This window comes from Staurois parvus, unplaced genomic scaffold (assembly GCF_062004578.1).
Source record: "Staurois parvus isolate SC_StPar_1 unplaced genomic scaffold, SC_StPar_1.0 ptg001481l, whole genome shotgun sequence".
Taxonomy (NCBI): domain Eukaryota; kingdom Metazoa; phylum Chordata; class Amphibia; order Anura; family Ranidae; genus Staurois; species Staurois parvus.
In genome coordinates, this window is record NW_028319277.1 from 352144 (window position 1) to 367062 (window position 14919).

The 14919-nt window shown below is 44.0% G+C and overlaps 1 protein-coding gene and 1 long non-coding RNA gene across 3 annotated transcripts in view; one reads left to right on the top strand and one right to left on the bottom strand.

The window, feature by feature from the left end:
* LOC149435690 (uncharacterized) overlaps positions 1-14919 on the top strand; it is a 262780-nt gene that overhangs the window by 143754 nt on the left and 104107 nt on the right. The window lies entirely within an intron of this gene.
* LOC149435693 (transient receptor potential cation channel subfamily M member 2-like) overlaps positions 1-14919 on the bottom strand; it is a 322316-nt gene that overhangs the window by 16003 nt on the left and 291394 nt on the right. For both annotated transcript variants that reach the window (XM_089662482.1, XM_089662483.1), the window contains one exon: positions 10012-10117. In XM_089662482.1, coding sequence (XP_089518608.1) covers positions 10012-10117 — 106 coding nt within the window. The remainder of the gene's footprint in view (positions 1-10011; positions 10118-14919) is intronic.

The window sequence follows — 14919 nt, forward strand, 5'->3', positions numbered from 1 at the left end:
AAAGGCAGAAGGAAGTTAAGATTATAGAAGCCAGACTCAGAGTGCACGAAGAGGATACGAATCAGGGCAGTCATAGATCCAAATCAGTACTAAGTGGAGAAGCTGACTCCTACGTTCTTCCTTATGCCCAGGAAAATGGAAGGAAATCTCCAGCATGTAGTGAAGAAATAAGTCATAGTCCTTCCATCCTTGCTCATAGAGAAAAGAAGAGAGACTCACCTGATTCAGAACAAAGTGGAAAAAGAGAACCAGATAATTCAACTCCCATATGTCACGGAAGTGGTCACGAGGATGTTACAACTGTTGACCCGACGAAACCTCAGAGAATATTTCTCACTAGACTTTCTGTTCCGGAACCTACTGTATTCTCCGGAGACGTACTGAAGTTTATAGAGTGGAAGGCAAGTTTTGAAATGATCATTGAACATCATTGCTCCCGTCCAGTGGACAAGTTATTTTACCTCCAGCGGTATACTGGCGGAGAAGCAAAAAAGGTTCTTGAAGGTAACTTCTATAGGAAAGATGAAGAAGCCTACAAGCAAGCTTGGGAAAAATTAAATGCAAGATATGGTCATCCCTTCTTAGTACAAAGAGCTTTCAGAGAGAAGTTGATAAACTGGCCTAAAATAGGTCCTAAAGAACACTTCAAGCTTCAAGAGTATGGCGACTTCCTGCAAGCATGCAGCAATGCTATCCCGCATGTTCAAGGACTAGAAGTATTGAACGACTATCTAGAAAACCACAGGATGCTAGCCAAGCTACCAGAACAAGTGGCTTCTAGATGGAATCACTATGTGACTAAACAGTTAGATCAAGGCAAAAACTTCCCAAGTTTCAAAGCGTTCTCTGAATTTGTCAATGAGGAAGCACGAATAGCGTAAATCCAGTAACAGCATCTTACGTCTTAAAACCCTTAGAAGAAAGGCCTACAAGAGAGATAAGACGTGCAAGAGCAACTAGCTTTGCAACCAACACAGCTACTAAAGGTCCAGATGCCCAGGAGAGCAAGTTCAACATCACTACTGGGATCAGTAAAGAGTTTGAACCGACAAGTCTTCAGACTACCTTCAAGTGTATGTTCTGTGAAGAGAATCACTCCATACATAAGTGCCAACAACTGAAGGGAAGGTCTCCAGATGAAAAGAAGACGTTTGTGTTTGATAATCAGCTGTGTTTTGGATGTTTAAGAAAAGGCCATATTACTAAAGAATGCAAGAAAAAGGCCACTTGCAGCGTTTGTAAAGGATGCCATCCTACACCACTACATGAAGAACGTCCAAAGAAAGAGAAATCCTTAATGCCCAAGAACACTGAGGAAGAAAATAAAGCGACAGTATTCTCTTGCAGAGTGAGAGAAAGAGAAATCAATGGCACGTCAATGGTTGTACCAGTGTGTATTTCAAATCCTAAAAGGAAGAACAAGAAGGTATACGCCTATGCACTACTGGATGCCCAGAGTGACGTCACCTTCATTGATCAAGAAATCTGAAAGAAATTACAAATGGCCACAGAACCAGTGAAACTCAAACTCACCACAATGACGGGAAGAGACACATTAATGAACAGTCAAAGAGTCAAAGGACTGAGAGTTAGAGGACTCCACTCAAACTGCATATTAGATCTACCTCCAGCTTATACAAAAGACGACATACCTCTGGATCGAGATTGCATACCTACCTGTGAAACAGCCAACAAATGGGAACAACTATCTGTCATATCTCACGAAATGTCCCCACTGAAGGAATTTGGTGTTGGACTGTTGATAGGCTATGACTGTCCCGAGGCATTGGTGCCACAAAAGATAATCGCAGGAGGAAAGGGTGAACCCTACGCAGTCCAGACTGATCTAGGATTGGGTGTTGTTGGAGGAAAACAACAGATTGCAGATTCAGGACAAGTGACAGGATTGTGTCATAGAATATCTGTCCAAGAGTTACCAGCTATAAGTCCAGCGAAAGTACTCAAAATCCTAGAATCTGACTTTGCAGACGTAAGTTCTAATGAAAAGAGTGTATCCCAAGAGGACATAAAGTTTGTACAAGTTCTAAAAGATAATATTCAGCAAAATCAACACGGTTATCTTGAAATGCCCCTACCTTTTAGAGAACGACCTCATCTGCCAAATAACAGAGATCTTGCCCTGGCAAGATTGAAAAGCTTAAAGAAAAGGATGGGAAGAGATCCCAAACTCAAAGACGATTATTTGAAATTCATGAAAGAAATCCTCAAAGAAGGGCATGCAGAGAAAGTTGATGGTCAACCTAAAAAAGGAGAAATGTGGTACATCCCACATCAAGGTGTCTATCACCCAAAGAAACCGGATAAGATCAGAGTAGTTTTTGATTGCTCAGCAAGGTACAATGATGTTGCATTGAACGATCATCTACTAAAGGGACCAGATCTTACAAACACTTTACCTGGAGTACTCTGTAGATTCAGAAAGTATCTCATAGCAGTCATGTGCGACGTTGAAAAGATGTTGCACCAATTTCATGTGAAGAAAGAAGATAGAGACTTCCTGAGGTTCCTATGGTGGGAAGACGGAGATACAGATACAGAGCCAGCAGAATACAGGATGAAAGTACACTTGTTTGGAGCAGCATCATCACCAGGTTGTGCCAATTATGGTATGAAGTATCTGGCCAATCAGAATGAAAAGGATTGTCCATCAGTAGCAAATTTTTTGAAGAAAAATTTTTATGTAGATGATGGTCTTATAAGCCTAGAATCCTCAAAATCGGCAATTCAATTGGTGAGAGAGAGCCAAGAGTTATGCGCAAAGGGAAACCTGCATCTCCACAAATTCATTTCAAATTACAGAGAGGTACTAGAATCCATCAGTGACTCCGAACGTGCATCAACAATGAAGAATGTGAATCTTAACTATGATCCTCTTCCAGTTCAGAATGTACTCGGATTGGGATGGAATGTAGAAAACAACAATTTTTTCTTTGAAATATCCATGGAAGAGAAAGTTCCAACTAGACGTATCATTCTTTCCGCAGTAGCCTCAATATATGATCCGTTGGGATTCTTGGCACCAGTAATCCTCAGAGCAAAAGAAATATTGCAAGAATTATGCAGACAGAAGTTGGGATGGGACAAACCCATACCTGCAGGCTTGAGGCCAAGGTGGGAGAGTTGGATAAGAGACTTGCAAAATTTGAAAGAAATTCGGATACCCAGATGTTTTGTACCTCCTGATTTCGGAAAGTACAAAAAAATAGAACTTCATCACTTTTCAGATGCCAGTAGTCATGGTTATGGTCAGTGCTCCTACATCAGAGCAATAGGAGAAGGAAAGATACACTGTGCCCTAGTTATGGGAAAGGCCAGAGTCGCACCAAACAATATTCAGACAATACCAAGACTCGAACTAATGGCAGCCGTCGTTTCAGCATCAGTAGGTCAGTTTTTGAAAGAAGAATTGGGATTGAAAATAGATGAAGAGCATTTTTGGACAGACTCACAAGTTGTCCTAGGTTACATAAACAATGAAGCTCGAAGATTCCACACCTTTGTCGCTAACAGAGTTAAAAACATTTGAAAAACAACGAATCCAGAACATTGGCACTATGTTGACACAAAGTACAACCCGGCAGATCATGCTTCAAGAGGCCTAAATGTAACAGAACTGAAGAATTCAAACTGGTTCACCGGTCCAGAGTTCCTTTGGGAAAAGGAAATCATAACCAGTGAAGGTTATACAGAACTGTCTATGGGTGATCCAGAAGTAAAGGTAGTTCAAACATTGAGCACTGCCGCCAAGTGTCAAGATGACATACTTGAACGACTAGCCAGATGTTCAAAGTGGAATACAGTCATAAACATAGTAGCTCAATTCAACGCTTAGCAAAAGGAATCAGAAAGAAAGAATCGTTGAATGTAGAGGAAAGAGTGAAAGCTGAAGAAACGGTTGTAAGACTCATTCATCAAAGATTCTACAGTGAAGAGTTGAAGAGATTTAGTCAAGAACCTAAGAGACTTCCAAACAACCACCCATCGTACAAGCTTAATCTTATTCTGCAGGATGGTATACTGAAGGTGGGAGGGAAGCTGGAAAATGCATCGCTACCTAACAGAGTTAAGTATCCAGCAATTCTACCCAAAAATTCTACCTTCACAAGATTGATTATCAATCACTACCACAACAAATCCTTGCATCAAGGAAGAAGCTTTACTCAAAGCTGTTTGAGAGAAGGTGGTTACTGGATAGTGAAAGGAAGCAAAGTTATAGCGAAGTACATAAGTAAATGTGTAATCTGTAGGAAGACACGTAGACCTACAGAAGAACAAAGAATGGCTGATCTACCAGCTGATCGTGTAAACCCATCACCACCATTTCTTTATAGCGGAATGGATTGCTTCGGCCCACTTATCACCAAACAAAACCACAAGGAGTACAAGAGATATGGACTGATATTTACGTGTCTAAGCTCCAGAGCAATTCACCTGGAAATGTTGGAAGATATGTAAACCGACGCCTTTATCAACGCCTTAAGATGTTTCATAGCCATTAGAGGTACTGTCAGAGAACTTAGATCTGACCAAGGATCTAATTTTGTTGGAGCAAAGAATGAATTGAACAAGGCTCTAAAAGAAATTGATAAAGAAAAAGTAACTGAGTACTTGTTAGAGAAACAGTGTGATTTTCACATGAATGCTCCAAATGCAAGCCATACAGGCAGAGTCTGGGAGAGGCAAATCAGAACTGTAAGAAACGTACTAAGTTCAGTTTTGAAAAAGAACGCCGGAAGATTAGATGATGCTTCACTTAGGACACTATTCTATGTAGTAATGTCTATTGTTAACAGTCGTCCACTTACAGTCAACAACATCAACGACCCAACAAGCTTGGAACCTCTAACTCCCAACCATCTACTTCACCTTAAAGCTGATTATATACAGCCACCGCTTGGCAACTTCACAAAAGAGGATTTATACGCAAGGAAAAGATGGTGAAGAGTTCAATATCTATCAGAGCAGTTTTGGAATAGATGGAGCAAGGAGTACTTAGCTCATCTCATACTAAGAAGTAAATGGCAAACGCCTAGAAGAAATGTTTATGTTGATGACATAGTGTTAGTAAAGGAAGACGACTTACCTAGAAGTCAATGGAAATTGGTCAAAGTCCTAGAAGCTCGAAAGGACGAAGAAGGACTAGTAAGAAGAGTATTATTACAAATGGGAGACTCAAAACTGGACAAAAAGGGAAAACGTCTCACAACTCCACTCAAGTTGGAACGTCCAGTACAAAAGTTAGTTGTTCTGCTCGAGAGTAACAAAGACACTTGAGAGTTGAGAAACTGATGAAAAATTCCTCAAATTCATGTTTGATTCCTATTACTGAGAACATAGAATTATAGGTAATTTTGGTGGGAGTGTAGCTGGCCAGCTAAGACCAGTCCTAGGTTGCTAATATGGTTCACATATATGTGTATACCAAACCTGCCAATAACCTCAGTACAGTGTATATGTGTATATGTTAAAGCCAAAAGCAGAATCATTGCTGTGATTTATGTCTTTGAATGTTATATGACATTTATATATTTATTGTGTTAGCAGAAGCAGAAAAGGAAAATATGCCTTTAAGAGTTAGTATAGAGCTGAGCCAATCACAGCCAGCCTCACACTGTACAGAGCCTTAACCAATCCCAGTCAGTTTCACATTTATGCCTGTGTAAAACTCCCTGCTAGATTGTTCTAGAGACACTTGCTCACCAGACAGAAGAGGAAACAGACAAAGTTCCAGTCAGAGAAGCTTTATGGAAACAGAGAAGGCCAAATAGATATTTAATGCACTTGTGTGTTCCTCTGTTGTTTAGCAATGCAGGTAGATCTGTATGTAAAAACTGTTGTGTGTGTGTTTACTTGTAGTTCCACCGAATTTAACGAATTAATCTAACAACATAAGCTAACGAATCCAATCGAATCTATCGAACCTATCGAATTTATCGAGATAAGTTATCGAATCAACCCAATGTAATACGAATTAAACCATTGTAATACGAAAGAAATAAGTCACTGTAAGATAAACAATACAAGCCATTGTAAGAAGTGTTATATGAAGAAGATTGAAGTTATTAAAGAAGTTAACTAAAGTATTCGGTGTGCTCTTTAAACCTACTGCATCCATAGAGCGGCATTGGAGGAATTAGAGTAAAGTCAGTCTAATCAAACAAAGAAACAGCAATTGCATAATTGTTCTAATGCCACAGCGCACAAGGCACCAAAGGGTGCTGCGCCTGCCACAGAAGGCACTTTTCTGACTGTGATATCATGACTTGGCCCCTTTGCATAAAGTGAGTTCCATAAAAACATGATTTGACCAGCGTGGCAAGGAAGAACTCAAATGGCCTCAACAGAGCTCTGACCCGAACTAGAATGGAATGGGTCTTCTCATCCTCCTCTTTTGGCTGAATGGACATAAATTCCCAGAGACACAATTCAAAATCTTGTGGAAATTCTGCCACAAAGAATGGAAGCTATTATAACCACAAATGCAGGGGGATTGGGCAATCCAGTATTTATGCCCATGTTTTTAGAAGAGAATTTCCCACAAGCTAATATACAGTTGTGTCCAAAATTATTCAACCCCCAATGCTGTAAAGGGGTTTAGGGACTATAGTGTACATTTGGAATTGTATTCAGAATCAAATCCTACAAGGACGTTGTAACTACCCAAATGCAACTAAAATGACATCAATTGTTTATGTAATACAGTAGTAAATGGTTCTTATGTGGTTTCTTCATTGCCACAATTATTCAACCCCTTAAAGACTACCACTCTGAAGAACAGAGGTTCATACAGGTGCTTTCCATCAGGTATTGAAAACACCTGTGGATGTCACCGAGCAGCAATCAAGCATAATAAGCACCAATTAGGCAGCTTTAAAATGACTGTGATACTCAGCTCCTTCTAGACATTTACTGGTGTGGTTACAAACATGGTGAAGGCAAGAGAATGGTCCAGGAAGACAAGAGAAGAGGTGATTTCTCTTCACAGGAAGGGCAATGGCTATAAGAAGATTGCAAAGATGTTAAACATACCAAGAGACACCTTAGGAAGCATCATTCGCAAATTCAAGGCAAAGGGCACTGTTGAAACGCTACCTGGTCGTGGCAGAAAGAAGATGCTGACTTCGACTGCTGTGCGCTACCTGAAGCGTAGAGTGGAGAGAAGTCCCCGTGTGACTGCTGAGGAACTGAGAAAAGATTTGTCAGATGTGGGTACAGAAGTTTCAGCCCAGACAATAAGACGCACACTGCGTAATGAAGGCCTCCGTGCCAGAACTCCCAGGCGTACCCCCTTGCTGTCTCCAAAGAATAAGAAGAGTCGACTGCAGTATGCCAAAAGCCATGTGGACAAACCACAAAAGTTGTGGGATAGTGTTCTGTGGACTGATGAAACAAAATTAGAACTGTTTGGGCCCATGGATCAACGCTATGTTTGGAGGAGGAAGAACAAGGCCTATGATGAAAAGAACACCTTGCCTACTGTGAAGCATGGTGGAGGGTCAATCATGCTTTGGGGCTGTTTTGCTTCTGCAGGTACAGGGAAGCTTCAGCGTGTGCAAGGTACCATGAATTCTCTTCAGTACCAGGAGATATTGGATGGAAACGTGATGCAGTCCGTCACACACCTGAGGCTTGGGAGACGTTGGACCTTTCAACAGGACAATGATCCCAAGCATACCTCCAAGTCCACTAGAGCATGGTTGCAGAGGAAAGGCTGGAACATTTTGGAGTGGCCATCGCAGTCACCAGACTTAAATCCGATTGAGAACCTCTGGTGGGACTTAAAGAAAGCAGTTGCAGTGCGCAAGCCTAAGAATGTGACTGAACTGGAGGCCTTTGCCCATGAAGAATGGGCGAAGATACCCGTAGATCGCTGCAAGACACTTGTGTCAAGCTATGCTTCACGTTTAAAAGCTGTTATAACTGTAAAAGGATGCTGTACTAAGTACTAAGATTGAATGTCACTTGGGGGTTGAATAAAACTGATAATGCTGTGAGCACAGAAAAGACATTTGTGGTTATTTCATTATAACTGTTATGTTATATTTGTCTGACCTACAAGTGCCTCTTTAATGTAAATGTAAGCAAGATGACTGAATGATCAAAAGCAATGTCAAACTGGCCAAAACACTCAATTTCAGTGGGGGTTGAATAATTTTGGACACAACTGTACAGTAGGTGTGATGGCCAGGTGTTCACAAACTTTTGGCTATACAGTCTAATTAATTTGAATATATTTAAAACAAAAACATTTTTTTCAAAAATTAATTCCAAGGGTGTTTGTATTCTCCTCATGCTTGTCCTCTGGCAGCCTTCATAGGTCAGAGTATTTTTGCTGGCAATGAAGTGCTGTGGCAGTCTTACACATACACACAGAGTGACAGCTATCACCGTTTGATCATCTTGTGATATATGACCAGGGGCGGACTGACCATTTGGGAACTCGGGCACTGGGGGCCCCACGAGATGCCCCTGGTACCTTTCATAGGCTTTTTTGGGTGTGGTTTAAGTGTGGGCGAGGACACAGGGGCCCCTTGATCCCCTATTGCCCGGGGGCCCCATGAGGTGTCAGTCCGCCCCTGTATATGACCTATGATGTGGGGGTATGTCCAGGGGTGTATTTATCACAAGGCAAACAAGGCATTTGCCTAGGGCGGCATTCTTCTGATAAAGGGACAGAAGAAGGGACATATGCGGCATAGAGACCAGGTGGGATCTGAGAGAGGCTGTGGGCTGCTTGATGGTGAATGCAGAGCCTGAATCTCATTCCCAGGGATGTCCAGAGCTGTGAAGGTGAATCTCTCTCTTGCCGGGGGCAGAGATGTGTGTTAGTGGAAGGCTCCCTTGGGTGTGGGGGGACAGGGGTGTTGTTGGTCAATGTCAGGCTATCTTCGCAGGAAGGGGGGGTCCCATTTTTTTGTTGTCTAGGGCAGCACAAAATCTAAATACACCACTGAGTATGCCACATATTCAAAGAGGTTCTACAACCCTATTGCTTTCCGAAGTGACATGAGCTTCTGATTTATTGAATGAGAAAGTTTTACAATTCTATCTGTTTCATCTGCAGCATAGAATTTATGTGGTAGTTTGTTTTACCCGGAAAGCATTTGGATGCTGTGATGGACTGCCTGACACCCTGACTGGGTATCTCCACCAAACTACAGCTTCATCCACTCTGGAACTCAAATATAGAAATTTTACCCCAAGCATCAGACAGAACCAATGTTGGAGTAAAACAGGATTGACTTTATTAACAAACAGCACAGCATTTATACACAAAACCTTCCCCCTAGACAGGTATGGCACACATTACAAATCCCAGGAGAGAATTGCATTACATAAACAAATAAACAATCAAACACAAGAAAACAATGGATTCCTTCCTGGCACCTAGTAGTTTGGACTCTGGAGGTGATTAAACAAAATAAGAGTTTATCACCAAAACCTACTTACAGCAAACAATAGTTGATGCCAGGAAACCTTTAGCAGAAAATCAAGTTTCTTAACCCTACATGTGATGGAATTCACCCCCTGCCCAGACAAGACATTGCTGAAGAATAATAGTTCCACTAGCAGCTCACAGAATCTGTCCCTACAGCCCTAATTGCATTGAAAGTGTAGCTGGTATAATTCATGGCCAGCCAGGTACCCAGAGAAGTGATATAACTCTCTTGGGGAAAAGGTTCTTTGTAACTCCAAGAAGGGGGTCTCCCTAGTCCTGGGTTCATAGTGGGTGGGAAGGAGGCTGGCCCCCAGGCCACTTCAGAAGCCCAATTCACGGTGGTTTCCGTGACAGGTGCAAAAATTCCAGAAAACTGTACATAATGCAGAGTACATGCCCTCCAACATCAGTCATCCAGGAGGTTCAGCCATAATTCCCCAGAATGACATGTAATACTCTGTGTAAACGCGAGTGCTCAAACACCAACCTAAGACCAAACAGCCCATTGGTATACATTTTCCCTCCATCATTACTGTTATTTTTTCCCTTACCCCCGGTAATGACCAAAGCTCGTTTCCTCTCCACCTCACTACCAGAACTTCCAGGATATTCTTGGATGCTTTCTGGTTGGGGCCGCTGGCTGAGCCGGTGCTACACCTAGTAATTAAGTCAAAAGATGAATCAGTCAGTAAATGCTGTCACATTGCGCTGTTCTGTCCTCTGTACTGTCTACCCAGCCCTATGTGCTGTCCTGTTATGTCCTCTGTGCTATCCTGCTGTGTCCTCTGTCCTGTCCTGCTGTGTCCTCTGTCCTGTCCTGCTGTGTCCTTTGTGCTGTCCTGTCTTGCTATCCTGCTGTGTCCTCTGTACTGTCTACCCAGCCCTCTGTGCTGTCCTGCTGTGTCCTCTGTACTGTCTACTCTGTCTTCTGTGCTGTCCTGTTATGTCCTGTGTGCTATCCTGCTGTGTCCTCGGTCCTGCTGTGTCCTTTGTACTGTCCTGCTGTGCTATCCTGCTGTGTCCTCTGTACTGTCTACCCAGCCCTCTGTGCTGTTCTGCTGTGTCCTCTGTACTGTCTACTCTGTCTTCTGTGCTGTCCTGTAGTGTCCTCTGTGTTGCCCTGCTGTGTTCTCTGTGTTGCCCTACTGTGTCCTCTGTACTGTGCTGCTGTGTCCTCTGTACTGTCTCCTCTGTCTTCTATGCTCTTCTGCTGTGTCCTCTTTACTGTCTACTCTTCCTTTTGTGCTGTACTACTCAGCCCTCAGTGCTGTTCTGCTTTGTCCTCAATACTGTCTACTTTGCCTTCTGTGCTTTCCTGCTCTGCTACCTGTGCTAACCTGCTGTGCCCCTTGTACTGATAATAATAACAAAGGTGCAGCGCTAAAACCTCAATAAATAATGTATGATAATATAAAGTGCAAATGCTTATAACCTGGGAAATTGCTCTGTCGTACGAGGTATGTCAAAAAAATATATAACAGTAATGCACATATATTCCCAATTTCAGGAGAAATACATAAATAAATAAATGAAGTGACATTAGTGCAAACGTACATCCACAATAGTGACTGTTGGTGCTAAAGTGACAAAGTCTATATAGCAAATTCATAGGAAGTGAAGCTTCAAAGCAAGTGATCCACTGTGTGTCTTTCCCTGTAATAAATGTGTGATTTGTCTCTAATAAAACTAGAAAAAGGAGAACAGAGACTTTCAGTTCCACGTCAACAGGTAGAACATATACCATTGACAACTTCATCACATGCAATAGTAACCACGTAGTGTACCTACTCCAATGTCCCTGCAAAAAACAGTATGTGGGTCGAACCACAAGAAAGTTAAGGGACCGCTTAAGGGAACATGTGAATAATATCAAAAAGGGCTATAAAGAACATTCCCTATCTAAGTACTACCGTCTCTGTCATAACAAGGACCCCTCCTCACTAAAGTTTGCAGGCATCGATATCATTAAAGCACACTGGAGAGGTATGAATAAAAAGAGAACGGTTTTGCAACAAGAATCAAAATGGATATTTGAACTTGATACCTTATACCCAAGAGGACTCAATGTCGAGTTCGACATCAACTGTTTTATTGACAATAGTTAAAATTATTTTAACCATTTTATATTCTGCGTCAATTTTAGATTTATGACTAGTCTATTCATTTTAGTCACTTATTTATAAATGTATGTACCTTCGGATTTTGTTTATCTGGCTCTCTATATACACTTACTTTTATTGAGATTTTTTTACTTGGTCATCGCAATCCTATTAGTTCATCATATGAGCTCTGTCTAATTCCTGTAATGTTGCTTATTTATTCTTTTCATTTTTATTGATGTTATTTGATTTTTATGACTATTATTCACATATGTACTTTATCACAATATTTTTTTTTTTATCTTATCATTATTATGTCTATTTTTACTGGCCATGATTTTATATTTTATAGTTTTATATGTATTATCATGATTATTACCTATATTTGGACATTACTGCTGATCATCATGTTATTTCCCCCTCCCCTTGATCTCTGTTCGGAGTTACACAACTCTGGGGATATAATTTACAATTTCCTGTGATTCAAATACATACTCATAATAATAGTGTTTTGATTGAGTATGTATACGAGGTGCAGGGTACTGCGCATGCGCAGGAGTTTTCGCCTATATGGGAGGAAATATAGCATATTACTAATGGATTTATAAGGTATATAGCAGTGATGGCGAACCCGTGGCACGCGTGCCACAGCCGGCACGCCGAGCCTTATCTGTGGGCACGCCAGGAGAATCCAGCGGCGCGCTGTCTTCCCGGCTGTAGTGTGCGTGACAGCCCGGTCCCAAGTGCGCATGCACAAGAAGCAGTGCTCTTTGTGAATGGTAAGGCGGTACCTGGGACACATGACAGATCCCAGAAGCCGCCAGACCAATCACAAAGCGCAGCGCTTCTCGCGCATGCGCACTGGGCATCCGGCTCTCCGACGAGCGCCCACACTACAGAAGCCGGGAAGACAGCGCGCGGCTGGATAAAGGACAGGTAAGATAAAAAAAAAACTCTGCGGAAGTAAGAGCGGGTACCTGTCAAATTCAGGTACCCGCTCCCCCTCCCTCCCCAAAGGTCAGCAGTCATCTCTGTACTGTCCGCAGTCTCTGGTCATCCCTGTGCTGTCCGCAGTCTCTGGTCATCCCTGTGCTGTCCGCAGTCTCTGGTCATCCCCTGTACTGTCCGCAGTCTCTGGTCATCTCCTGTACTGTCCGCAGTCTCTGGTCATCCCTGTGCTGTCCGCAGTCTCTGGTCATCCCTGTACTGTGTCCGCAGTCTCTGGTCATCCCTGTGCTGTCCGCAGTCTCTGGTCATCTCCTGTACTGTGTCCGCAGTCTCTGGTCATCCCTGTACTGTGTCTGCAGTCTCTGGTCATCTCCTGTACTGTGTCCGCAGTCTCTGGTCATCCCTGTACTGTGTCCGCAGTCTCTGGTCATCCCTGTACTGTGTCCGCAGTCTCTGGTCATCCCTGTACTGTGTCCGCAGTCTCTGGTCATCCCTGTACTGTCCGCAGTCTCTGGTCATCCCTGTACTGTGTCCGTAGTCTCTGGTCATCCCTGTACTGTCCGCAGTCTCTGGTCATCCCTGTACTGTCCGCAGTCACTGGTCATCCCTGTACTATGTCCGCAGTCTCTGGTCATCCCTGTACTGTCCGCAGTCTCTGGTCATCTCCTGTACTTTCCGCAGTCTCTGGTCATCCCTGTACTGTCCGCAGTCACTGGTCATCCCTGTACTGTGTCCGCAGTCTCTGGTCATCTCCTGTACAGTGTCCGCAGTCTCTGGTCATCCCTGTACTGTGTCCGCAGTCCCTGGTCATCTCCTGTACTGTGTCCGCAGTCTCTGGTCATCCCTGTACTGTGTCCGCAGTCTCTGGTCATCCCTGTACTGTGTCCGCAGTCTCTGGTCATCCCTGTACTGTCCGCAGTCTCTGGTCATCCCTGTACTGTGTCCGCAGTTTCTGGTCATCCCTGTACTGTCTGCAGTCTCTGGTCATCCCTGTACTGTCCGCAGTCACTGGTCATCCCTGTACTATGTCCGCAGTCTCTGGTCATCCCTGTACTGTCCGCAGTCTCTGGTCATCTCCTGTACTTTCCGCAGTCTCTGGTCATCCCTGTACTGTCCGCAGTCACTGGTCATCCCTGTACTGTGTCCGCAGTCTCTGGTCATCTCCTGTACTGTGTCCGCAGTCTCTGGTCATCCCTGTACTGTGTCCGCAGTCTCTGGTCATCCCTGTACTGTCCGCAGTCTCTGGTCATCTCCTGTACTGTCCGCAGTCTCTGGTCATCTCCTGTACTGTTCGCAGTCTCTGGTCATCTCCTGTACTGTGTCCGCAGTCTCTGGTCATCTCCTGTACTGTGTCCGCAGTCTCTGGTCATCTCCTGTACTGTCCGCAGTCTCTGGTCATCTCCTGTACTGTCCGCAGTCTCTGGTCATCCCTGTACTGTGTCCGCAGTCTCTGGTCATCCCTGTACTGTGTCCGCAGTCTCTGGTCATCTCCTGTACTGTGTCCGCAGTCTCTGGTCATCCCTGTACTGTGTCCGCAGTCTCTGGTCATCCCTGTACTGTGTCCGTAGTCTCTGGTCATCCCTGTACTGTCCGCAGTCTCTGGTCATCCCTGTACTGTGTCTGCAGTCTCTGATCATCCCTGTACTGTGTCTGCAGTCTCTGGTCATCCCTGTACTGTGTCTGCAGTCTCTGGTCATCCCTGTACTGTGTCCGCAGTCTCTGGTCATCCCTGTACTGTCCGCAGTCTCTGGTCATCCCTGTACTGTCCGCAGTCTCTGGTCATCTCCTGTACTGTTCGCTGTTTCTGGTCATCTCCTGTACTGTGTCCGCAGTCTCTGGTCATCTCCTGTACTGTGTCCGCAGTCTCTGGTCATCTCCTGTACTGTGTCCACAGTCTCTGGTCATCTCCTGTACTGTCCGCAGTCTCTGGTCATCCCTGTACTGTCCGCAGTCTCTGGTCATCCCTGTACTGTCCGCAGTCTCTGGTCATCCCTGTACTGTGTCTGCAGTCTCTGGTCATCCCTGTACTGTGTCTGCAGTCTCTGGTCATCCCTGTACTGTGTCTGCAGTCTCTGGTCATCCCTGTACTGTGTCCGCAGTCTCTGGTCATCCCTGTACTGTCCGCAGTCTCTGGTCATCTCCTGTACTGTTCGCAGTTTCTGGTCATCTCCTGTACTGTGTCCGCAGTCTCTGGTCATCTCCTGTACTGTGTCCGCAGTCTCTGGTCATCTCCTGTACTGTGTCCGCAGTCTCTGGTCATCCCTGTACTGTCCGCAGTCTCTGGTCATCCCTGTACTGTCCGCAGTCTCTGGTCATCCCTGTACTGTGTCCGCAGTCTCTGGTCATCTCCTGTACTGTGTCCGCAGTCTCTGGTCATCCCTGTACTGTCCGCAGTCTCTGGTCATCTCCTGT